This window comes from Hyaena hyaena, unplaced genomic scaffold, assembly GCF_003009895.1.
Source record: "Hyaena hyaena isolate Hyena2069 unplaced genomic scaffold, ASM300989v1 scaffold_33, whole genome shotgun sequence".
Lineage (NCBI taxonomy): Eukaryota > Metazoa > Chordata > Mammalia > Carnivora > Hyaenidae > Hyaena > Hyaena hyaena.
Window position 1 is genome coordinate 1,213,844 of NW_024080666.1, and position 24,601 is coordinate 1,238,444.

General features: G+C 48.8%; 1 protein-coding gene and 1 long non-coding RNA gene across 3 annotated transcripts in view; one reads left to right on the top strand and one right to left on the bottom strand.

Moving 5' to 3' along the window:
- MYO5B (myosin VB) overlaps window positions 1-22,044 on the top strand; it is a 333,306-nt gene extending 311,262 nt beyond the window's left edge. Inside the window, exons 30-40 of one of the 2 annotated variants that reach the window (XM_039228822.1) lie at window positions 1,452-1,529; window positions 4,290-4,488; window positions 4,691-4,784; window positions 7,172-7,315; window positions 9,214-9,365; window positions 11,068-11,157; window positions 13,057-13,207; window positions 14,520-14,805; window positions 15,310-15,484; window positions 17,325-17,405; window positions 21,747-22,044. In XM_039228822.1, the coding sequence (XP_039084753.1) occupies window positions 1,452-1,529; window positions 4,290-4,488; window positions 4,691-4,784; window positions 7,172-7,315; window positions 9,214-9,365; window positions 11,068-11,157; window positions 13,057-13,207; window positions 14,520-14,805; window positions 15,310-15,484; window positions 17,325-17,405; window positions 21,747-21,899 (1,603 nt within the window). In that variant the 3' untranslated portion in view covers window positions 21,900-22,044. The remainder of the gene's footprint in view (window positions 1-1,451; window positions 1,530-4,289; window positions 4,489-4,690; window positions 4,785-7,171; window positions 7,316-9,213; window positions 9,366-11,067; window positions 11,158-13,056; window positions 13,208-14,519; window positions 14,806-15,309; window positions 15,485-17,324; window positions 17,406-21,746) is intronic. The other variant, XM_039228821.1, reaches the window with a different exon arrangement.
- LOC120229677 overlaps window positions 780-24,601 on the bottom strand; it is a 38,431-nt gene continuing 14,609 nt past the window's right edge. Inside the window, exons 2-4 of the long non-coding RNA XR_005527808.1 lie at window positions 9,264-9,479; window positions 7,442-7,564; window positions 780-4,714 (exon numbers count right to left, since the gene is read on the bottom strand). This is a non-coding gene — a long non-coding RNA (uncharacterized LOC120229677). The remainder of the gene's footprint in view (window positions 4,715-7,441; window positions 7,565-9,263; window positions 9,480-24,601) is intronic.

The following is a 24,601-nucleotide window of genomic DNA, read 5'->3' on the forward strand; positions in this document are numbered from 1 at the left end:
TCTGGACATTTGAGGAGCCAGAGTCCCAAGTAGGAGAGGTTCCCAGGATACGCTGGTTGGCACTTACCCCCGCACTGCCCAGCCGGATGGAGTACAAGCTGTGGCAGTAAAGGGTAGCCTTGGGGCACAGAAGCCAGAGTAGCCCCAGAAGTAAACTCACCATGGTCTCTGCCTCCTTCCCTCTCCTTCAAGCTTTTCAGCATAGGACCTGGTAGCCATGTGACCCTCTCTGCCCAGGAAGTAGCTTGTATGAGCTGCACAAGGCCCAGGGTCCCTCTTCACGAAGCTGAGCTCTGGGGAGGTAAAGCAGGTGGCTGCACCCCCTGCACCACCCACAAAACCCAGCAGGAGCAGTAGTAGTGGCTCCTGGGGACGATCATCTCTCCCCTGTGAGTTAGGGGTTGCTGGTCCATGCACACCACCTGGAGCTCCTCACTGATTCCTGCCGGGAAAGCTGGGGTCCGACCAGCAGGAGGAGGATCCCTAGGAGCAGAGAGGGAGGTACAGTTTCCCGAGACGAGGCTCACCTGCCGCCCTGTCCCACTGGCTGTGTCCTGTGCGCCCAGGGCTGTGAAGGTGGGCGGGTGCGTGGATGCGGGAGCATGGGACGCGTGCCTGATCTCCTGGAGCTGCCCTTCTGGCATTGGGCAGACACTGGGCGACGTGCGAGGGCGAAAGGATCTGCAAGGAGAAGGCAGCCGGCCTTCTGCACTCCAGGCTGGGTCAGTAGGAGTAACGCACCCCAGTCCCCGGGTAGAACAGAGAACGTTCAGTTGGCATCCTGCTTGGCACTGTTTTTATTAACAGTTTTATTATGTACAACTGCACTGAGGGCTGGAGGTGGGATTAGCTAATGCTTTTTGTATCCTTAGTGACAGAGAGGAGAGCAACATTGAAAAGCAGACAATAGGGAGCCATCTTCTTGGTCGTCACTGAGCCGGATGCCCCAGTACAGCCGGACATAGCATCCCGGGAGCCCCTCTGCAGCTCCACCGTGCACGGGGCCTCCTCTCCGTGCTCTGTTGCCATCTCCCCTGAATCTCCCTTTTCTGAATCCTTCTGGTCAGAGGAGGGGTGGGGGGAAGGGTGGAGTGTGACGGCAAGGAAATGCCTCTACCCAGCCTGCACCATTGCCGGTTACAGGATTTACAGGGACAGAAGCAACCCTTTGCTCTCCTCTGCAACATGTTCTCCAGCCCCTCGTGACCCATGAGCCCCCGTGAGAGTGTACGGACCCCCTTCTGAAACCCAGCTTGCGGGAGAGGTGATGTTCTTAGGCACTCGGGTGCTGGTGATGAGGTGGGAAGGAGAGAAACTGGGAGTTCTTGAGCTTTTTTTTTTTTTCCTTGGCGTCCACACCTTGGCCAAAATGGCCTCACTTTCCTGGGCGCTCTGCCTCCCTGACTCTTCCCTCTGTGCTGGATGCCCTCTCTTCTGTCCTTTATTTCTAGCAAGACTGAGGACTGGGGATATTTGAATGAAGACGGAGAGCTCGGCTTGGCCTACCAAGGCCTAAAGCAAGTTGCCAGGTCAAATATACGCCTTTCTGCCTGTGCCTGCTTTGTCTGTTCTGCCTGTTCATGTCTACGCGTAGCTGTTTCTCAGCTGGAGTGGAGGCAAAGGCACGAATCACGGGGCCCCTCAGGCTACCTGGCTGGCGCTCTGTGTTCTGGCTGCGTGGGTGAGACTGGAGAGGCTGCTTATCAGGATCTGGGCAGTAGCACCTGATGGCTCAGTGGAACCTTCCTGGGGCTAGGCCACTGACGCTTGCAGGATTTCAGGAACTTGCTGCTTCAGTAGAAGATCCAGGACTTGAATCTGGTTCCATTTGATCCCAGATTCTGAATCCATAAGCCATTGGTCTTCAGCTGTCGGTGAGCAGTTTGGCAAGGGAGGTTCAACATGCACAGAAACAGCAAAATGTGATGGCCGTGGCCCTCCATTGGCTGCCCACGCATGGTGCTGCGGGGCTGTGATGTACCTTTGTGCATTTGAGCCTCCCAGCAACAGATGGGGCGATGGTCTGCAGGCTTGTTTCCCAGAAGAGGAAACAGGTGGAGTGAGTGCTGGCCCAGCTCACTCGGCCTGGTGGGGGGAGGCTGAAAATGGAACCTGATGCTGTCACACACTATCTCCAAGGCTTTGCCTGCTGATGACCTGCTGGCAGTCCCTTTACAGCAATAAGAGCATTTGTTGTTGGGAATAGAAAGTCCAGGTCAACTGGTTCTCGAGGCAGTGTGTCTCCCTCGGCCCCACTGCCTGGCAGCAAGGTGTCCTCTGTCTCTTACCTTGCTGGTCTCATGGGGATCAGAAGAGGACCTGCCTCATGGAGTCGTTATAAGGAGTAGAGTTAACACAGGTGAAGCATTTTGCATGTGCCTGGCGTATAACAGAAGCTGATACTTCTGTTATAATGGCTATTATTCAACAAGTTCTGTCCCACCGAGAAGTTTAGTTTATTAGAGCAGGAGCCTATGTGTAAAACCAGGTGACTCCTTGGGGCTCTCTAGATTAGGTGTTTTTCTGATAAGTAAGTACATGCATGCATTAACAAAACTGAAAGCGTAGACCTATCCATCAGGAGTCCTGGCTTCTAGAACCAGCTGTGTCACTGGCTGTGGCATCAGAACCCTTGACCTCAGTTAGATGAGGCGTCTAGCCTGATGCTTGGACAGGGATTCTGGGACCTTGCGCACAACCCTGGGCTAAGCCACCCAACTGTAGTCTCTGTGGAAGATAAGAAAGATGTGGCTACAAACTCACAGCACAAACCAGGAACTGACCCTTGGGGTAGAGTCCCTAGAACCTAGGTATTTCTATTTTCTCTCAGTAGGTTTATAACTTACTGGTGATGCTTTTAGTGTATTGTAGCTGAGATCGGATATTCTGTGACTATCGTATGTCCTCTAAAATGCTGATTTAATTGTAGAACTCTCCTCCACAATCCACATGTCCGTGTGGCTCTTTCAATTGGTGACACTGCCTGTGTTGAATGGGTGAATCAGCCATTTCTCCATTGTTTCTTCATTCTTGTGTATGAGCGTCGAGAAGCCCCTGGGAGCCAGGCGTCACACACGATGTCACAGCGGAGCCGGCAGCTATAGAAGACCTGCGCACATCCACGGGGGAGCGGACCACCCACTTCCTGTCTCTCGCTCTTTTGGAGACTTGCTCCCTCCTGTCTTGCAGCCAAACTAGCGAAACTAAAAACCGTCTCTCTCTGCCTCCCTGCCTCCAGGGCAGCTGGGGACTCTTACTGGCATTTCTGAGGCACTTCCAGTTCCTGACTGCTAAGCTCTGGTCACAATCTTTGCATCCCTGGAAAAGACCGGGGTGGATTTCCAACATGTGGACCGTGCCAGACCGCTTTTGGATATACCTTTCATCCAGAACCTCCTCTCTTCCTCTCATGTGATTGCTGACTGCCCTGAGTCAGAAAGTTTGGTCTTGAATCCAAGAAGGTAGCACCTAGTTCATATTAGCACTTCCTGAGCAGAAGGCAGCTTCGGAAGCTTCTCTAACCCCTTGCCTTCTCTTATGATGGGACAGGTGTCTCCCAGGATGGTGCAGGTGACTTTTAGACTCAGAGTCTTCTGAGACTTCTCTCCAACTTTCCTCAGATCTTCTCTAGGTCTTTCTGCTCATGACACCAGCTGAGCTTAAACCTTTCCCCAGATGGTTTGCAAACAGTCTTAATTTTTGTTTTGACTAGAGAGGAAATGGTATATTTACATCCACAGGTAAAGTGGGTGTGGTGGTGAAGATAATAAGGAAGGGGGCTAATGTGTTGCCTTTATAAAACTTGCCGATCATCTACAATAGGGGAAATATGCAGGTGATAGAAGTATCTCAGTCTACTAGGGTTTTGTCTTAACGAGGAGATTCTCGCAGGCTATGGGCAGATGGAGATAATGTTTATGTCAATGGTGCTATAAGAAATTTATTTCCACTGGTGACATTTTGACATGGAGACAGTCTCTCGATCCCAAACGAAGAGACTGCACAGAATAAGGAACAGGGAATGGCAGTGGTGGCGGGGGGGGGGCGGGGAGGTCTAGGAAAAAGGCCTAAGACCAGGGGTGTGTGTGTGTGGCCCCGAGTTCCCATCCTTGAAGAGGACAGGCTGGCCCACTTGCCAGCCTGTTCCCCTCAGCATCCTTCCCTGTTGGTCTGTGCACCTGCTGCCGCCGTGTGCTTGGCTGCTCCTCTGTTGCGTGTCTGTCTGCGGCCCCTCGCGTAGGGCGCTCCCCTGCGCCCCGGGGTCACCCGCCCTCGTCTCCCCGGGGCAGGTTGCTGGAGGCCCAGCTGCAGGCCCAGAGCCGCGAGCATGAGGAGGCAGTGGAGGGGCTCCGGGCCCAGGTGGAAGGCCTCAAGGAGGAGCTGGACAAGCAGCAGCAGACCTTCTGCCAGACGCTGCTGCTCTCCCCGGAGGCCCAGGTGGAGTTCGGCGTCCAGCAGGAGCTCTCCCGGCTCACCAACGAGAACCTGGTGAGTGAGGGCGCCCGCAGGCCCTGCTCTGGCTCCTGCTCTGGAAAGGGGGGTGGTGCGGAGAAGGCCTTCAGCGACAAGGGCCAGGGCTGTGTCCTTGGCCCTGTTGCAGGAATAGAGAATCTAGAGGCCATCGGTCAGCAAGGGTGTATGCCCTGACCGAGGTTGGTGGCCACCTCACACTGCTGCTTTCGGATTTTAGGACCTTAAGGAGCTGGTAGAAAAGCTGGAAAAGAATGAGAGGAAGCTCAAAAAGCAACTGAAGATTTACATGAAGAAAGTGCAGGACCTAGAAGGTAGGTGGATGGGAGCGTGGGGGCGGGGGGGGGAGGGTGAAGCACATGTGTGCTCTGTCCTGAGTGCGGGAAGGGAACTGCTGCTTCCTTCTGCACACTCATTCTGCTTTACCAATTTCCTGGTGCCCATGCCCAGTCCAGTCACGTGATAGAGCTGCCCACAAGCTCCAACATCCTGGACTCAGGTACATAAATCATGTGTTCAGGTGCTTACTCTGAGCTCTGCACCGAGACAGTGTCCTTATGGCCCTACCCTCCAAGGACTTAAAGCTGGAAGGCAAGACTTTTTGGCAGGGTTTCGGGGGGCGGCGGGGGGAATGCTACCTGACACATAGACCCGGACCCTCACTCGATGCGATGGGCAGTCAGGAAGGAGAGGGGTCAGTCTTATGACCAAATTTCCAAACTGGAATCTGGCCCTGGTCAGGCAGGTTTAGATTGCTCTTCCAGAAACATCCAGAATGTTCTCTTGCCCTGACTCCTTACTATAAATCTGTCATTCTCCACACCTTCTTGGCACATGCCACCTAGCACGGAATCCTCCCTTGGTCCCCTCACCGCCTGGATCCTTCCCCTCATCCCTTCAGTCTCATCTCAAGAACCATGTCCCCGGGGCGCCTGGGTGGCTGAGTCGGTTAAGCGTCCGACTTTCGCTCAGGTCATGATCTCGCGGTTCGTGGGTTCGGGCCCCGCGTCAGGCTCTGTGCTGACTGCCAGCTCGGAGCCTGGAGCCTGTTTCAGAGTCTNTTCGTGGGTTCGGGCCCCGCGTCAGGCTCTGTGCTGACTGCCAGCTCGGAGCCTGGAGCCTGTTTCAGAGTCTGTGACTCCCTCTCTCTCTGACCCTCCCCTGCTCACTCTGTCTCTCTCTCTCCTAGAAATAAATATTTAAAAAAAAAAAAAAAAACCATGTCCCCAGGGCTCAAGTGCTGTCTCTCACTGTCCTTAATACCATGTGCCTCTGGGCACAGCACCCAACACAGACGTTGGTTAATCACTTGTTCACGTCCACCTGCTACTCCAGAGGAGGCTCTAGGAGGCCAGGGCTTATCTGGTCTGTCCGGCCCCACGCCGTCCTTGGGTTTCTCCGTTCTTCTTGAGTTCTCCTGGTCACACAGGCTTCAGATTTCTCCCTTTTGTTCCATCCTGAAGACCTACCATCATCTGCTCTCCCTGCCCTGCCCGCCCCTCCTCCCCTAGTCCCCGCGTGACGGCGGCAGCCTCCCGTTCCCCACTTGTGCCCTGACCCTTGTATCCAGCCACCTCCTCTTTCCCCGCGGAACGTGCTGCACCCTCTCCCTCCGCTCCTCTCCCGCTCACCCCGCCCCACACAGAGCCTCCCCTCCAGCGCATGCCTGCCTCTCGGTGCTCGCTCTGCCCTCTCCTGTGCCCCTGGGAGCCTTATATGCCCTGGGGCTGGTGGGTCAGCTCCTTCCCACCTGGTTGCTCAGATCCCCACCCCAACTTCACCTCTCCTCCCTTGAGCTCCAGCAGTCACCGCAGCCCTCACTCGGGGCCGGGCACCTGGCCAGGTTGTGCTGTAATGTGTGTTCCCGTGGAAACGTCTGGGTGTGTCTCCGTAGCTAGACTGGGGCGTCCTCAGAGAGAGGCCCCATCACATCTGCCCCCATGCTTAGAACAGTGCCCTGTAGGTAGCAGGCTCTCGGGAGAGCCCTGCAGGTGCCCACCACCCTGTCCATGATGTCAGGCCAACAGAAGTCCTGAGGGAGGCTTGACAAGCCTTTGTTACCCCAGCCAGCAAAATGCCAGCCAAATGCCTCTTGAATCCTTTGCAAACTTGCATCATTGCAAAGACTGCCTATCACACTCCTGCTTCTTGATCTGCGTTTGGAGGCTACAAATGGTCCCTTACCTTCCTGTGCCACTGCTACTATCCTGCTTCACATCCGTGACAGTGCCCAGGCCCCACACACACATGGGGCTACACTGCAGCTGTCCCGACAGCTGCCCTGTGGCCACATGCAGGGAACCCGACAGGGCGGCCGGCCGGGGCCCATGACCACCTTCCAGACAGATGGCAGCTCCATTTCTTACAGCTGGAGGGGGGTACCCACCCCCTGGCAGCCTGGGCCGTGCAGCCTGGACCTTCCGTCCTTCCCAGGATCCCCCTGCTCTGCCTGCCTAGTGGGAGGTTGGCTCCACCCTTGCCTGGCACAGACCCCAGTGCCTGGTGCTAAGCAACTTGGGTCATGCTTGGAGTGTGGCCTGGGCTGCGGGGACAGACCACGTGAGGGGTGCGGGAGCTCAGAGAGCCCAGAATGCTGGGTCCCCAGGCCCAGGCTCAGACACCACCGACCTAAGGCATCCCTGCCTCTTGGGCCTGCAGCCTGGAGGTGTCTCTTCATGCTCCCTGTCTCTTTCCTGAGCAGCTGCCCAGGCGCTGGCCCAGAGTGAGAGGAGACGTCATGAGCTCAACAGGCAGGTCACCGTCCAGCGGAAGGAGAAGGACTTCCAGGGCATGCTGGAGTACCATAAGGAAGACGAGGCCCTTCTCATTCGGAACCTAGTGACAGGTCAGGACCCTCTGTGATGACCCAACCCCCTAGACTCCCCCCCCCCCCGACTCCACTGCCATCCCACCAGGACCCACTCCCCACTTTGCGCCCCCCACCCAGCCTCAGCCCTCTGTTCCCCCTCACCTCACCCACCGCCAGCCTCAGGCCTGGTATGCCAGTCACAGCAGCTCTGTCCCTCCTGACCCCTCTCCATCTGGCTTCAACACGCCTGCCTTCCTGCTGTGTGCCAGCCAAGTAGGCACCTGCCTGCAGGGTAGGGAGAGAGGCATGGAGAACAGAGTCCTGGATGAGAGAAAGGAAGAATCTTTGGTAGCCTGGTTCCCTGGGCTCTGAGCCGCGAGCTCCATTCTCGGGGGCCTCAGGTTTTCTGTAAAATGGGGGTGAGGCGACTGACCCCACCTGCCCCCTGTTGTGAAACATAACAGGTGAAAGTACTGTGCTAAAGCCACGAAAAATCTCACATCGGATTTGAAGAAGTGGTAGCTTTTGCAGGGGTATTTGAAGTTAACATAAGTGGTAAACATTGTTTCAGAGAAATGTAAGCTTAGAGAGCTCCCACCCTGCTGGGCACCAGGCCAGGGCCACAGAAGAATAGGGTGACTCCAGCCTAGCGCAGGATTCGCTTCGGATTTTTGCTCTGCGTATTTGCAGTAGTTGAGTATTCTGTTCTTTTGATAAAGGCTAACTTCCCCTACAGTTGTCCTACGATGTGACAGGAGTCCTCCCACATCTCCTTACACAGGCTGCATCTTGTTTTCGTGCTGCTAGGGACGAGTCTCTAATCTGTGGTGACCGAAACTCAGCGTTGACAACATTAGAGTGAAAACCTAGTGATGGAGGCTGCGTGTGCCAGCAGGCCAGTGGCTCCTCCCTGTGCCCGTGCCCAGGGGGCCCCAGACAAGGCCGTCTCCCGCTAAGCTGCCTGCACACAGTGCCCAGTCACCTTCCCTCCACCGTTCCCTCTCTCTTGTCCTCCAAACTAATGCCAAGACTTGGTCCTCTGAGGGTACCCACGCTGGCTGGTTGTTGCTTTGGAGGACAGAGAAACGTAGAGCCATGGTCCCTTCCCCCAAGATGCTACATTCAGCTGGGCAGACCAAGAAGTCTATGGGAAATAGGACCCAAGTCCCAGTAGGACATTCCAGGACTTGACAAGCCGTTTGCAAGCTATACGTGGGTTAGGCCAGCAGGGGAGGGGCTGGTGAAACGCCCGCCATGTGGTGGCCCTGCAGGGGAGGGGGGCGAGGGCGTGGCTGTGGCCAGTCGAGGGCCTACTCAGCCGTTATTGGCTGAGAATGTCTGGGCACCTCTGCCAGCTAAATAGTTTCCACACTGATAGCTAAGTAGGCTAAAGGTCCCTGTGGCCTCCCAGCCCTTGGCACACAGGCTGTCTTCGGGAATGTGCAGTTTGCCAAGTTCTCCTTGGACCCCTTCTTGCAACCCGCTGCCAAAGGGCCCATTGTAAGTGACAAGCAGTAGCTGTGGGCACAGCAGGCCCCTACCCTGAGCTTTCGCTGGTTGGAGAGCCATTTGGAGAACCTTCTTGTGGCCAAGGGCCATGGCCTCTATGGAAACTCAGGCAGCGAGCTGCCTGTGGGCTCTTTCCCTTCATGTTGTAAAGATGAGCCATTAGGAGCCTGTTTTAGTTAGCGTTATAGTCCAATTAGGTAGAAGTTTTTAACTAGTTTCTGAAACTAGTCGTCAGGGTCTGAAGGTGTTTGTGTATCCAAGGCAGCTTCTTGCCCTCCTCCCTGGTCCCCCTCCCTCACCTCCATGAGAGTGTGTTCTTAAATGAGCATAAGGAAAATATGGAAGATCTTTGTACATCAGACCAGGATTCCCAGAGCCCCCAAGCATGTACTATAATCTAATTCTCGGCTGCTTGTTACCGTCAGACCTGAAGCCCCAGACCCTGGCGGGCACGGTGCCCTGTCTCCCCGCTTACATCCTCTACATGTGCATCAGGCACGCCGATTATGTCAACGACGACCTCAAGGTGCACTCCTTGCTGACCTCCACCATCAATGGCATTAAGAAAGTCCTGAAGGTGAGTGCCCCTGGCCGGAGGTGGTGTTTGCAGTAGATGGAGGGAAACCTACATGTCCTCATAGCCGCTGTCCTTCTGGGCTCTGCAGCAGCAGGTTTTCTCCCATCTCCAGCTCTGAAGGTAAACAGCATAAGCACAGAATCAGCTTGGGGTGGAACCAGATTGCCTAGGCAGCTTCTAGAAAAGGACCCTCGGGCTCCAAAATGGAGGATGCAGGATGTCCAGAAATCCAGGGCACCTGGTGCTTCCAAAAGCCTTGGCTAGAAATGCAAGGAGGATGTCCTGCCTCAGTGAAGGGTGGGCTCACCCTGCCCTGGAGTGATGTCCAGGAGCACAGCCTGAATCCAGGCCTTCTCCCAGACCTTTCCACGGAGCTGGGTGCCCAGCACCCGGGGCGATGGCATGGCAAAGGGTGCACACATCCATCAGCTTGCAATTGAGGAGGCCTAGGCCGGAACAGGGGAGGTTTGGCGACCCCACCTGCAGGCACAGGACTCCTCACCAGTGTGGTGGCTGCCTCTGCAGAGAGGCTGGCCTGTAGGCTGACCACATGGAGGCTGCAAGGAGTGGTGAGATTTTTGGGGGAGCACAGTTCCCACTAGGAGGGATTTGTTCCTCCGCATGGGCCCAAGCCCCACATGGCGTTGCTCCCAAAGACTACCCTCAGGCCTCCTACACACTCCCCTGCAAGCTGCAAGCCATCCTCCAAAGCTCGGAGTCCAGGCTGATTCAGAGACCCACGAAGCCGCTATCGCTCACCCCCTTTTTCCTTCTGGGAGCACATCAGCACCAGCCTTGAACTCCTAGCTTCCTGCCCACCGGTCTAGGTCTCTGCACCACCTGCCCAGTTCTGGGCCCCACAGGCCATTTCATCCCCTCCTGGCCCTAAACAGACACAATGGGGACCAGGTTGGGGTCTCCTGCCTCGACCTCTAAAATGAGTACCATCTGGGTGAGCCCTGGGCTGACTTCACAGGTTTCTTCTTCAGGGAAACCTTTCCTAACGACCAGGCTCTGTCCCTAGCATGCCCAGCCCCACCCGTCACTTTCTGTAGAACTCTGATTCTGTGGTCATCATAGCTCCTACCTTCGGATGTTTAAACAGCGACAATTCAACCTGACAAAATGAGTTCCGTGCGGTTATTGGCCTTGGGACAGAAACTGTGTCATAGCTCTTTGGGTTGTCGAACAGCCTTTTTCATCAAGTCATGGTTCATAGCCCTTTTCCAGATGGTTGAAGCCATGGGACATCTGCCCTCTAGATAATAGGGTGCTAGAGTTTTTCACTGGCTTGCTCCTTACATCCCTTAGGTTGGGTAACTGAGAGATCAGGACCTGCCAGGGCCAGATGTCCAGTGGTTCATGTACAGCCCAGGGCTGCTGATCTCATGCCTTGTCTGTCCCCTGGCTTTGTACTCATCAGCCATAGAGGTAGCCTAGCTTTGCGAGAGTGCATTCAGGTGTGGGCCACAGGCCAGGGAACCAGGGGGGAGAGAGGTCTGTGTGGCATCCCCACTAGTGAAGGAACGGGAAGTACAACCTCTGGACAGCGGATCTCGTCTTCATGACTGGAAGTTGCCTGCCCATCACGCCTGCTGGGGGCATGTGGAGTTGTTGTGGAACTGGAGAGAGATACCAGGTGAGCATTTACCCAGATGGGCACCACTGCTCATAAGTAGGGACATCTTTTTTCTTTTCACAGAAGCACAATGACGACTTTGAGATGACATCATTCTGGTTATCCAACACCTGTCGCCTCCTTCACTGTTTGAAACAATACAGTGGGGACGAGGTGAGCTGAGCCCCATCCCCTAAAGAGCACTTAGAAACCATTCAAGTGCCCCCACATTCTTCCATCAAACCCTCATTTCCTTGGCCACCACGATATGTGTTCTGCTTTGGAGCACCTCAGGTCTCTGCTCAGAATTGGGGTTTGGTGTGTCATGGAAGGTAGCCCTGCTCTGTCCAAATGTGTTCTACCTGGAGGAGAGGATGTAAGGTCTGTGGAGAACCGTCTGGGACTTCGGGATAGAAGCAGTAATAGGTGGGCCACAGGATACCTGTCTCTAGGTGACCTGCAGGGTCCCAGGAGCCCCAGAGAGCACCCTGAATCCAATAAGTAGAGTTGGTAGAGAAATGAGTTTACACGACCCATCCGTTGTCTCGGTGCTCCTGGGACTCTCCAAGGAAACCCTTGTGACCCCAAATTCCTGGAAGAACCCCATCTCACTAAATGCTGGAAGAAAGCTCAGGTAGTTGTCTGATGTATAAGATGACCTCCCAAGCCAACCAATTAGTTTGTCCATTTTAAGGCAGACACAGAACCAGAGGCACGACATAATTAAACTACGTTTGTGCACATTGGCCTTAAGGCCCAGCTTTATATTCCTAGCCAAATTTGATTACTCAGCCTGGAGCCCAGCTGACTGCATTATTTTCATATTCTACTCTGATCCTTGAGGGCCCCCGGCTTCACCTGGAGCTCACCATTCCCAACACTGGCCCCCGAAAGAACTGTGGCCATACTCTGCACTTAGCCCAGTGACTTTGTGCCATGTGGCATATGTCTTCGCTCTGGTTTCTCCAGCAAGAATCCCAACTCCTCCCAGATCCCTGGAGGTTCCATTGACGTTCCTTTCTCCCCTTCCTTTTTTGCTTATATTGAGAATAACATAATGAGAGGCATAAGACTTGAAGTACAGTATAACCAGAGGTGTGCAGTCTAAATAAAGAGGGGGAAAAATATATATCTTAGCTATTGCACCTGCTTTTTATTTTTATTTTTATTTTTTTTATTAAAAATTGCTTTGTGGGGTGCCTGGGTGATTCAGTCGGTTAAGCATCCAACTTCGGCTTAGGTCATGATCTCACGGTTCACGCCCCGTGTCAGGCTCTGTGCTAACAACTCTGGAGCCTGCTTCAGATTCTGTCTCCCTCACTCTGGCCCTCCCCAACTCACGCTCTGTCTCTCTCAAAAATAAGCATTAAAAAGAATTGTACCGTGACCTAGTATGAGAGACTTTGCTGAGCGTGGTCACTCTTCTGAAAACACCTTTCCGGCTCCTGTTGGTTTACCTTCGCTTGCATGCAAAGGGACATTGGTCACATGAATCCTTTTCGATATTAGCAAACCTTTCAATTTAACATTATTTCATCTTGTTAGCATAGAAAGCTAAGAGGACATGGTGCTGTAGCCATGACATCATTGCGGCTTATTCTGACACCCAACAATAGAATCCATGTAAAACTTCTTGTTATCAAAACCATCTGATCCAGGGCCATACTCATTTAGTGGCTGTGTATTTCACATCTTAAAGTAATCTGACCTATTAGGAAGAGAATGGGACAGGATCTGACAGCCTGAATCCCTCTTTCCCTGGACCTGCTGCCAATGTGGGTTTGCTGCCGTAGGGAAATTACCACCTCAGGAGGTGGACTAAACGATTTAGGCTTTTTAAATTAAGCGGCTTCGACTTCTTTATCATGCTGAGTTTTTGCTCTGCCTTCAAATTAAAGGGCTACCCCTGAGGCCACAAGAAGCTCTACAGGCTCTTGTGGAACCTCATATTAATAGAGCCTGATCGGGCCCCACAGATAGGGCAATATGAAAGTCACCTGAGGCCCGCAAGTCCTGCTGATCCAGCAGACGACTGAGCCTCTAAAGTACCCCCTGCTGGCTCTCTCTCTGCAGGGCTTCATGACTCAGAATACTGCCAAGCAGAACGAGCACTGTCTTAAGAACTTTGACCTCACTGAATACCGCCAGGTGCTGAGTGACCTTTCCATTCAAATCTACCAGCAACTCATTAAAATCGCCGAGGGGGTCTTGCAGCCTATGATAGGTAAGGTGGCAGCGGGCGATGTCCAGCACTCGTCATGGGGTCAGAAACGATGGTGCACATGCCTGCTTTTAGGAAAACCGGTATCTTAGGCATGGCCGTCAGAAAACCAGGACCTTCCCAATCAAGGCAGCAAGGAGGTGTGTGTGTGCTGTGTGCTCAGAGCTATGAAATCTTCCATAGGTGATAAATATAAATTCGAAAGGTATAAATGCATATATGGTGAAAAAAATATATTCCCTGTGCCCACATGTATACTTTATTCATGGGGGGAAAAGTAAGCATGTGCATGTGAGAGGACACAGTAGTAAGCACCAGTTCAATAAATGTTTATCGAACCCTCTGTCCAAAGCCATATACTTGGGCACTTCACATGAAATCAGATTGAAAAAAGCTGTTATTTGGTAAGTTAAAAGAAAGATGACATGTGCACGCATCACTGTGTGTCCCATAAAGGCTAGGGAGGGAATTGTCCCTTGGGCCTATGCTGTAAAGCTTCCCCCCAGGTCTTTAAAACATAAATAGGTTATAGGTGAATTCCAAGTAGGACAGGTCTTTCATGCCATCCAGAACTTCTAGGTTAGGTTGTATTCCATATTCTTCTCCCCATCTGACAATCTTTTTGAGGTAACAGGCCTAGGGAGAACTGGGAATACTTTACGACTCAAAATAACGTGATGGCTAACAGCGCCAGGTCTGGAGTTGGTCATTCCTGGGCACAAATCCTGGCCCTGCCAACTCCTGGCATTGTGACCTTAGGCAAGTAATTTAATGTCCTGATGCTTCAACTTCCTGGTTAGGAAATGGGTTGTTGAAAGAGGGAAAGAAATACTGAGCATAAATCACCTGGCACATAGTGAAACACTGTGCAGTAAGTATGACAGACAAGTTAACGTAAGATTTATATGGTCCATGGCTCATATAAAAAGAGTTATTTGAACATCAGTGGGATGATCTCAGGGTCTAGGGCCAAGTCAGTGGGTAGACCAGGACAATACCCAAGTTGCTCAATTCTCAAACTGTGGACACAGTACAGAACTGAGTAGGTACATGCCCATTATTGTCATCCCATCACCAATAAATTTAAGCGAAAGTTTGGTCTACAGATGTGATCCGAGATTTCTGTATGGAAATTTTGTTCCACATAGAGACCAACACATTAGAAATTCAGCTGCTAAATGCCTTCAGTTTCTAAGCGCATCAACTGGTGGATGGTGACATCGCCAAAGTCTCAAGTACGGTTTGATCTGATTGGTCCAGAACCAGATCTTCTGTAGGGAACATGCAAGCTTCTCTCATCCTGCCTTTCTTTCAGTTTCTGCGATGTTAGAAAATGAGAGCATTCAGGGTCTCTCTGGTGTGAAGCCAACGGGCTACCGCAAGCGTTCCTCCAGCATGGTGGACGGGGACAACTCCTGCTGCCTGGAAGCCATCATCCGCCAGATGAACTCCTTTCACACAGTCATGTGCGACCAGGGCCTGGACCCCGAGATCATCCTGCAGGTGTTCAAGCAGCTTTTCTACATGATCAACGCTGTGACCCTCAACAACCTGCTTCTGCGGAAGGACGTCTGCTCTTGGAGCACAGGCATGCAGCTCAGGTAGGAGACGGGTGCCTCGCGCCTGCCACCCCGGTGGAGGGGCCCGCACACCCGGGCTGGAGTTGAGCACAGGGACTTTGTCTCTGAAAGTGGAATCCACATCTAACTGGTGGTCCTTGTGACAGTGGGTATGTGACTCAATTCCATCACCATCTGTTGGTGGAATTCAACAACACGGAGTTGGTGACCTGTTAAACAAATTAGTTAAAAGCCTTCAAAAAATTTAATTCAATCTATGTAATGCTTCATTTTCCCATTAACTTAACACAGACCTTTCAGGAACTCATCTTTGCTTGATTTTAAGCACCTAATCATTCACTTATTAATTCAGCAAAATGCTGCCCAGTGCTGGGTGCTTTTCCAGCTTTCGCCCACTTGAGCTAATGAAGTGAAGAGAATGATCACACTGTTTGCAACTAGGCCGCACAATGAACACAACAGGTGTGCACGCCCAGTGCGTTAGGAGGACTGGCTTAACACAGCTCACTTTGACTTGTATCTAAGGTACAATATAAGTCAACTTGAAGAGTGGCTTCGGGGAAGAAACCTTCACCAGAGCGGAGCAGTCCAGACCATGGAACCTCTGATCCAAGCAGCCCAGCTCCTGCAGTTAAAGAAGAAAACCCCCGAGGATGCAGAGGCCATCTGCTCCCTGTGCACCTCCCTCAGCACCCAGCAGGTATGACCATGGCGGCCCCACCAGTGTGGGTGTCCGGCCTTCCCTTCCGAGTCCATTCTGGATGGTGGGTTGTTAGTGCAGCAGACCGGATGTTCCTGATGCAGTAAAGACCACCTTGGCCTTTGAAACAAGATGCCACCATTCCCCCAATAACTTTCTGGTCCCTCTTGCTCACTTAGATAAGATAGTAAGCTTAGGTGAAAACGTTCTTCGGTGGTGGTTTTTGTTTTTTGAGAATGAGAGAGTGAAAGTGCTCCCCCAAACACACAAGCCGGGGAAGGGAGAAAGAATCCTAAGCAGGCTCCACACCTGTATGGAGCCCAGCAGGGGTGTCCATCTCACTCACAGCCACCGTATCATGACATGAGCCAAAATTAAGAGTCAGATGCTTGTTGACCAAGCTACTCAAGAGTCCTTATTTTTTTTTTAATTTTCATTCGTTTTTTTTAAGGTAAAAACATTTTAAAACAGAATTCTAGAATATTTCTCACTAGAAATTTCAAATTTTGTTCAGAAATGGGCAGCATCAGGCATTTGTCATTAAATCACTTTCTTTACAACTCTACTTTCATTATGGTCATGTTTTCACTTATAATCCATTAGCATGATTTTAACCTAAAGGCATTTGAATGTGTCTTTCCCCCACCTCCCCTAACCCTACCCCGGCCAAGTAGTGTTTATATCAGGACTCTGCTGCAGAGCTATTACCAGTCTATCAAAAGATAAATCCAGTCCCCACACAGGGTGACTTGCCCTCCATCATGGGTGTGCCCATTTAGAAATGGGCCCATACAGGGTGGCCTCACAAAATGAGATCAGCACAAGGAAATCAGACTTTCCAAGATAAATCATGCACCTTCTTCTCCCTATCTAACACCTAAAGAGCAAAATCCAAACTGGGTATTGTAAAGTAAATCCACCTTTCCTCACTTCCCCCATTAACTACTAAAAAGATGACATGCCAAACTCTTAAGGAAAATGCTTCTTGCATAAATGTACTGCAAGTTTTCAAACTTTATCCCCCTTTTAAAAAATATTTTGCTTTCAGAAGTTTACTTCTAGAATTCAACTGGCATTGCTTTGCATTTAGGCAGGCTACTTCCACTAGATCATTGGTAGGCAGACAGGAGATTATCCTAGGTTCAAATAGGAAAAAAATCTGTTCCTTTATAAGTGGTTTTGGGGGTGGTGGGAGGGAGAGAGTGATGGTTAAACACTTTTATTATATAAGGTAAAATATCCAGTGTTCTTTAAAAGAAACCTTTCAGTGACTACTAGAAGAGGCCGAGGATTTCAGGGGCACTTGAGTGGCGCAGTTGGGTAAGCATCTGACTTTGGCTCAGGTCATGGTCTCACAGTTCACGAGCTTGAGCCCAGGATAAGACTCTGCAGTTGGTGCAGAGCCTGCTTCAGATCCTCTGTCTCCCTCTCTCTCTGCCCCTCCCCGATGTGTGTGCACTCTTTCTGTCTTTAACAATAAATAAGAACATGAAAAAAAAAATCTAGGGTTTACCTGGAAGGTGAGCTTCAGGGGATTAAAAAAAAAAAGAAGCTGAGGATATCAGGCAACCGTTTCCTAGAATTATCATCTTACAAGCCAGGAGCTGGAGGGGTGGGTGGATGTAGGAGACGGGAATGCAGTAAGAGGGCTCAGATCTCCCAACAAAGCCTATGGACTGTAGTTTATTAATTAGACTCCCAGCTGTCTCTCCAGCTCAGAGTTGTGGGTCCTGTCTAAAGAGGATTGTACTCTTGTGCCAATGTCCTATATTCTCTGAAATTCGAAAGTTGTCTTCTGTTCCTTTAGGTCTGTGCTAAGCTTTTGTTTTCATTCCAACAGATTGTCAAAATTTTAAACCTTTATACTCCCCTGAATGAATTTGAAGAACGGGTAACCGTGGGCTTTATACGAACAATCCAGGTGAGTTTTAAAAATTGTAATCAACTTTATAAAATCTTGGTCTAAAAGTAAGAAAGGAAATCGAAGTTTAGATTTTACCCTTAGATTTTAACCTTTAACCTCTCTTTATTACTAAATTGCTGGTTATCTTATATGCCAAAACACCTTATATTCTTAGGCTTTCCCTTTAGGTAAACACTAACCATATCACCTCTAAATAACTTTATGTCTATGATACACACATGACTTTTATAATCTCTGCTCAGATTTTAGACCTAGACTAAGTATTATTTACCGCTTAGCACTTCACTGAACTATAGCACCAAATAGAATAAGAAAGTATGCAGAATATCAATCCCCTACCCATGAACCAAACTAAGAAATATTTTTTAATAAAACAACTTGAGCTCTTCAATCTTGTCTTTACGACTTAGAATATTTGCCCTCAGGAATATGCTTAAAAGGAAATTTATCAGGGAAATGATTATTCAAATCCCTCTTGAGACTATGGGTTGTTTTTTTGTTTTTGCTTTTTTTTTTTCTTAATTTAAAGCTGAGTTATAGATAATTTGAGCTGAATGCCTAACTTAGGACTGTGGCTTATGGCATCTGCATAATGAATCACATCCAGATGACTCAGAAAAACAGTGACCGACCATTTCTCCTGTTGTTCTACATGGAGAACATCTTGAGGAGACATAATACTTTCTCATGCTTCTAAACCTCTTTAGCCAGTGAAGTGACACCAATATGTGAAACACAGATAAAAAGGAGGAAAATGATCAGAGGAGTCAGGAAAGGGGGAATTAAAATGAGGGTTTATCAAAGACCCTGAAGAACCTTGAGAAAACATGGGGTAAAAGAAGCTATTCCCTTTGATGTATACTCGGGATTTTATTCATAACACCGAACAGCATTTCGATGTAGCGGTCAAGGAATGGAGAAAGTCGGCTATGGCAAAGAATAAACAAACTCCAGCATTGCGTGTAAGTAGAGAACAGATGCTGGAGGTCCAAGTCTGATGGAAGGTTGTTCATCTAAGGGCAGGGGAGAAAATGTAGTAACATGCAGACCACAGGGAAAAGCAGACAGAGATTTGAATACACGGCTATCTCAAGAGGCATGCTGATGTGAAAAGATCCAGTTAGGACACAGCTATGGTCAGCTACTGAAATTGGAGAATTTGAAGCTACTGGGCTGTCTGACTCAGCACTGATTTTTATGGAGCAATGATCATTTACACAAATCAAAGTATGAGTTTAGAAAGTCTTATTTGGCTGTAAATATCTAAAACACATCAGAGGGAGAGCTGGAACTGCTTACATGTTGACAATGGCACTGTTTAGAAGAAGAGTAGTCAGGCCAAAGGTCAAAGAATACTGCCATGTCAGACTTTGGCTTTGAATTGAGGGCACAGGCAAAATGTAGCAGAGGTTGACCAGAAGGCCTCTGAAGGTCCAAGTCAGATATTGAGTCTTCTTCAGCTACCAATTTCAGTAGCTGGAAATGCTATCAAAAATTTTTGGTGTTGGGGGAGTCTAAGTGGCTCGGTCAGTTAAGCATCCAACATCAGCTCAAATCATGCTCTCCTGGTTCATAGGTTCAAGCCCCACGTCAGGCTGTGTGCCAACAGCTCAGAGCCTGGAGCCTGCTTCAGATTCTGTGTCTCCCTCTCTCTCTGCCCCTCCCCTGCTCACACTTTTTGTGTGTTTCTTTCTCTCAAAAACGAATAAACATTTTTTAAAAATTTAAATCGACAACTGGAAATTGAAAGCATTTTCCATTCATTAGCCATGTAGGTACACCTTTATGCATTCCACAGCCACCGTAGACTCCTCTCAATCCTACGCCCATACTGATTTTATTCTAGAAACCTGTCTCTTGGCACTTTTCAAATGCTTTTGCATTACTTTCTGACCTCAGCCCTACTTGAAGGCTTTAGGAAACCGGAGGTGCTAGGAGCATTAGTCAGCTGTAAGGTGCGAATGCTAGAGGAGTTCAACAAATAAGCATCGGTTGGTCTTCTCCAAAATGGAGAAATAATGAGTCCTCTAGAAAGTTACAACATCTGAAAATGTTGTCACTATCTGAAGCATCAGGGGTGCGTGTTTTCTAACAAGGGGAAATGTTTTCCTAGCTTAAGCTAGTAGGAGATGAGCCATGTTTTTACAGATTCAGGCTGTGTTGATTTTCCTCTTGGAAGTACTCAGTTAACTAGTCTCTGTGGCATTTATAAAAGTACAGCTGCACCCGGGTTCACGGTTCAGAGGTAATGGGATGTGCACGAGCAGAAGTTACAAAGAAAAGTGTTGTAAAGATCAGCAAAGACAGGACTCACCTAGTGCCAGACACTATTCTGTGTCCTTTACAAAATGTGAACTCTTTACCGGTAATCACATCTGACCTGCAGTTACTGGTTTCCTGTATGCCTGCCTATGTTTTATGTTCCTCATGACTGCGTGTGTGTGTGTGTGTGTGTGTGTGTAGTATACCGTTTTGATTCCCTGCTTTCATTCTCTATATATATATTCTGTATACCTTGATTGCAGTTAACATCTCTCAGCCTAATTTAAATAATACTAACTCAGTTTCAAGTTCCGCTGCTCCACCTCTCCATCCTTCTGCCGTTAGTGTTAGTGTCACAGGTCCCGTGTTACACATCTGTTCCCATTAACAGAAATTTATAATTGTTTTCTGTATAGGAAAAAGGACTTACAAACCAAAAGTGTGGTGCTGGCTTTCACATTTACCTGTGTTCTTTATTTCTTCTGTGGCTTCGAGTTACTGTTCAGGGCCCCTTCATTTCATCCTATAGGACTTTCGTTTCCTCTGCTTTCATTTATCTGGAAATGACTCCGTTTCTCCTCCTTTGTTGAGGGATAGTTTTGGATGTAGAGTTTTTGGTTAACAGTTTCTTTCAGGGCTGCCTTCTGACCTCCATGGTTTCTGATGAGAAATCCATCCATGGTCTTCCTTGAGGACACCTTGTATGCGAGGAGTCCTTTCTCTCTGGCTGCTTTCAAGATTCCCTCCTTGTTGTTGGGCTTTGATTATGTGACTAGAATGTGTCTCACTGTGAATCTCTTTGATCCCGCTTGGGTCTTTTTTCATCCTGCTTGGAGTTTGCTGAGTTTCTTGGGGGAGGAGGGTGTCTTTCATCAGATTGGGGACATTTGGAGCCGTTATTTCTTCAGATATTTTCTGCCCCTTTCTCTCTTCTCCTTCCAGGACTACTGTGACGTATATGTTGTATGCTTTATGGTATCCCATGGGTCCCTCAGGTTCTGTTCACCTTTATTCATCTTTTCTCTATGTGTTCCTCAAACTGGGTAATTTCAGTTGCCTTATCTTCAAGTTCACTGATCATTTCTTCTGCCTGCCCAAGGCTTCTGTTGAACCTCTTTAGTAAACTGAAAAGTTTCCCTTCAGTTATTCTGCTTTTCCTAAAATGTCTGGCTCCAAACAGAGGGGGAAAGGAGAGAGTCTGTGTCCCTTTAAATCTTCTAGTCAATACCACTGGGGGAAGCTGCTGTATCCCAAGAGAAGCCAAAATCAAGGCAGGCATCTGTGCCAGCCTATGAGGGAATGCCAGACCAACAAGGGCATGAGCCCAGATTTGGGAGGACAAGGTCCCACTGCCTGCCCTGCCTCACCAGCCAGCTTCTCCAGGAGTGCAGGCCTTTCCCCCTACAGCTGCTCCAGGGCCGGAGACTGGGCACAGTGGCTGGTTCGCACATACTGCTCTCTTAGCCAGGATAAGCGGCCTCCCCATCCATCAGGCACACTCCTGCTCGCTGTGAGTGGCCAGTCAGACTTGAGCGTTCCAAAGTAGTTGATAGCATTGCTTTTTCCAGCTCAGTGGTTGCTTCAGTGGAGGGACTGAGCCCCAGTGCCTCCCACTCTGCCATTTTATATGCTGTCACAGCCCCATTCCAGTTTACAGACGAGAAAAGCTAAGGAATAGATATACGTAGGTTCAGGGATTTGCCCAGGGTCATACCAGATCAGAGCTCAGGCTGTCTGCCTCCAGAGCCCACCGTCTTAACCACTTCACTTTGGTGCCCGTCTACGTGCTTTGCACCTGAAATGTACTTTTCTATTCTCCCTGAGATGAAAAAAATTTGTAAAGACTTATTAGGATTAGGGGAGAGCTTAAAGCCATCTGTTCTCCAACAAGCCTCAAAAGGGGCTCCTCTCCCTGACAAATACCCCCGAAACAGGAGGTCATGTTCTCCTGAAGCCCAACCTAATTGTGTTCACAAATATTTCCATGATACGTGCTAATTCACTTTTGAGAGTTCACCTAAACTGGCTATATTTGGGTATTTTAAGTATTTTACATGGTCTTATTCTTCCCCACAGGCACAACTACAGGAACGGAATGACCCTCAGCAACTGCTGTTAGACTTCAAGCACATGTTTCCAGTCTTGTTTCCATTTAATCCATCCTCTCTGACCATGGACTCCATCCACATCCCAGCATATCTCAATCTGGAGTTCCTCAATGAGGTCTGACAAGGCACCTTCCCACCTCTGGCTCCATTTAAAGGGGATCAAATCGGAGACTGAGAGCCTGCACAGAGTGCTGAACTATATGGAATAAGACACATCTGTCGTCATTTTTTGTACCTACTACTCAGAATAAAACACTTGAAATCTGGACAGTTTTTTTTAAGTATATGATTTCAGTCTAAATGAATTCACATTATAATCATTTACAGCCACCAAGCAGTCCCCATGGCCATATAAAAGGTGCCAATCTATAAAATGGAAACTGCCCAGTTTTGATCTTTGCATAGAACTGGAGAATGCCCAAAGTAAGAGAATATTAAAAATATGTAAATCACATAAATTGCCTTCAGAGGGCTTTCAACAAATAATGGTACTAACAACCACGATGCTGTTGCCTAGTGTGGGACACATTTCCCTGGGTCAGCAAACCACAGATGCATATAAGCTTGTGGGGAGATGTTCTGAGAACAAAATTACAGGGGCCTTGGGAGAAGTTTTTCGAAAATATTTTGAATGCCTGGTGATGCAGAGACAGTGGTGGAACCGACCTCCCAATGAAACATTCCGAGTATTGGTGTCTAAAGCAAAATTATAAGACTCTGTCCCTAATGTGCTTAAACCCTTCTTGCATAGTCTTGGGTTTATGAAGGAATCCTGCTAAAAATGCTGTGGTCCCAAGGGGCACCTGGGTGGCTTATTGGTTGAGCGTCCGACTTCCGCTCAGGTCATGATCTTGTGGTTCGTGAGTTCCAGCCCCGTATCTGGCTCTGTGCTGACAGCTCTGAGCCTGGAGCCTGCGTCAGATTCTGTCTCCCCCCACCCCCACCTCGCACTCTGTCTCTCAAAAATGAATAAGTGTTAAAAAAAATTTTTTTTAATGCTGTGGTCCCAAACTTTAAAATGTGAGCAAGATGGAAAGATATTCTTTGTTTCTAATGCTAGTCCCTGTAATTAGTCAACAAAAATTTCATGAAAATCTACATAAGCTAAATACTAGAAAAGAATACTAAGTTTTATTTACAGGTTAAAAACCAAACAACTTCATATGAAAGCCTGCAGTCCCCTTAATGCCATAAAACTCCAATAAGACCACCATTAATTACCACTGTAATTCCAGATGACCAAAATAGTAAAGGACAAACTTCATCTTGAAAATCAGATTATTTGAAAAAACTTTTTTAAAAAAACTTTTTAAAATCAAGGATGATTATTACCCAAGTTTTTGGGGTTTGTGTGTGTGTTCTTTTTAAAGGGTGAGAATAACTTATGTCGATGTTGCCTTTTCAGGTCATTTTCAATATTTTTTAAGTTTACCACATAAACAATGTCGTAAATCTCTCTTCTCTGAAAAAGGGATTAAAGAATATTCAGTGAAATATTAGATTTTGTTTGTTACTTTTTTAGGTTTTTCCCTTGCCTTTTCAAAGAAGGCATTCAGTGAGAAAACCCTGCATATTCTCCACACCCATTTTTAAATTTTTTTTCCATATTTCTAGTAGATAACAGTATACTGTTCCCATGACCAGAACAAATGGTGTTTGCAAAACCAAGGAGAGCCTCTCTCACATCGAGAAGATAAGACTTCTCCATGAACTGCAGGTAGAACATCCTTCTACACACACACACACCACCACCCCCTCCCGTTACTTAGCCAGGCAACTAGGAAGGCTCCCAGAAACCCCACACACTCCCAAGCCCTGAATGGTCCTGTGTACCACGCCTTTTCGGTTCCACTTTCTCTGCCATTTTTGTGGCTGCTGGGGTAGGACGAGGCCCGGCACCTGGGTGAAGACTCAACCATCCTGTCCAAATCCTTGTCTCCAGCATGACACAGTAAACATGAGCTGCTCATGGCTGCCTGCAGAGCTGTGCCTGTCCCTCCTTGGCCCGGTACAATTCTGTCATCTGACACACCCATGACACACAGACTTTGGGAGGTCAGTCTAAACCTACTAGGTCTGGATACCTCTTTTTAAAGTTGTTTAATTTGCTTGTCGCTGCACTTTACTTTAAAACTGAGTCTCTTGTGTAAGGACTGTCCTTTATCTTCAAGATCACCCCAAATGGCTTTGTTTAGAGTGCATTAAGGAGTTTAAAGGGCAGTGATTCCATAAATGCAACGGTTTGCCGTTCTTACGTTCTTCTGCCTTCCTCCCTCTCTATCCCTATGGGTCACTACCTCTGCTGTCACTGGTTAATCACTAGGTGCCAAGATTCATTGAATAAAATCTTGGCAATTAGAATAAATGTGGGGTGGGGTGAGGGCTATGAATAGTCCGCTACTTAGTCTAAGAAATGGCAGACTTAGCTCTTTTCCAGAAGACAGGTATTTCAGTGGAGCTATATTTATATATGCTTTAAAAACAAATGGTCTTTTATAGAGCACTAACAATAAATAGTGATTGGCTAATGTTTCGATCCGCCCTATTTAACACTTGGAAACTGCAAGAAGCATCTTTAGAGAAACTTGAATCACTTATTTAGCATTTTTATCCTTTGCATTTTTAAACATTTTCAAACCTCATGAAATCAGTGACTTAATGTAACTTAATTCAACATCCAGGTTTGAACTCTGCGCTGGATAGCTGTCTTTATTTTTTACTGTTTAAAATTTAGTTGACACTCCTCTCACCATGTGCCTTCGGCTGTTACTAAGATAACTGAGTCGCCAATTATTTCTCTGAAATACATGTTGCCGTGGGAGG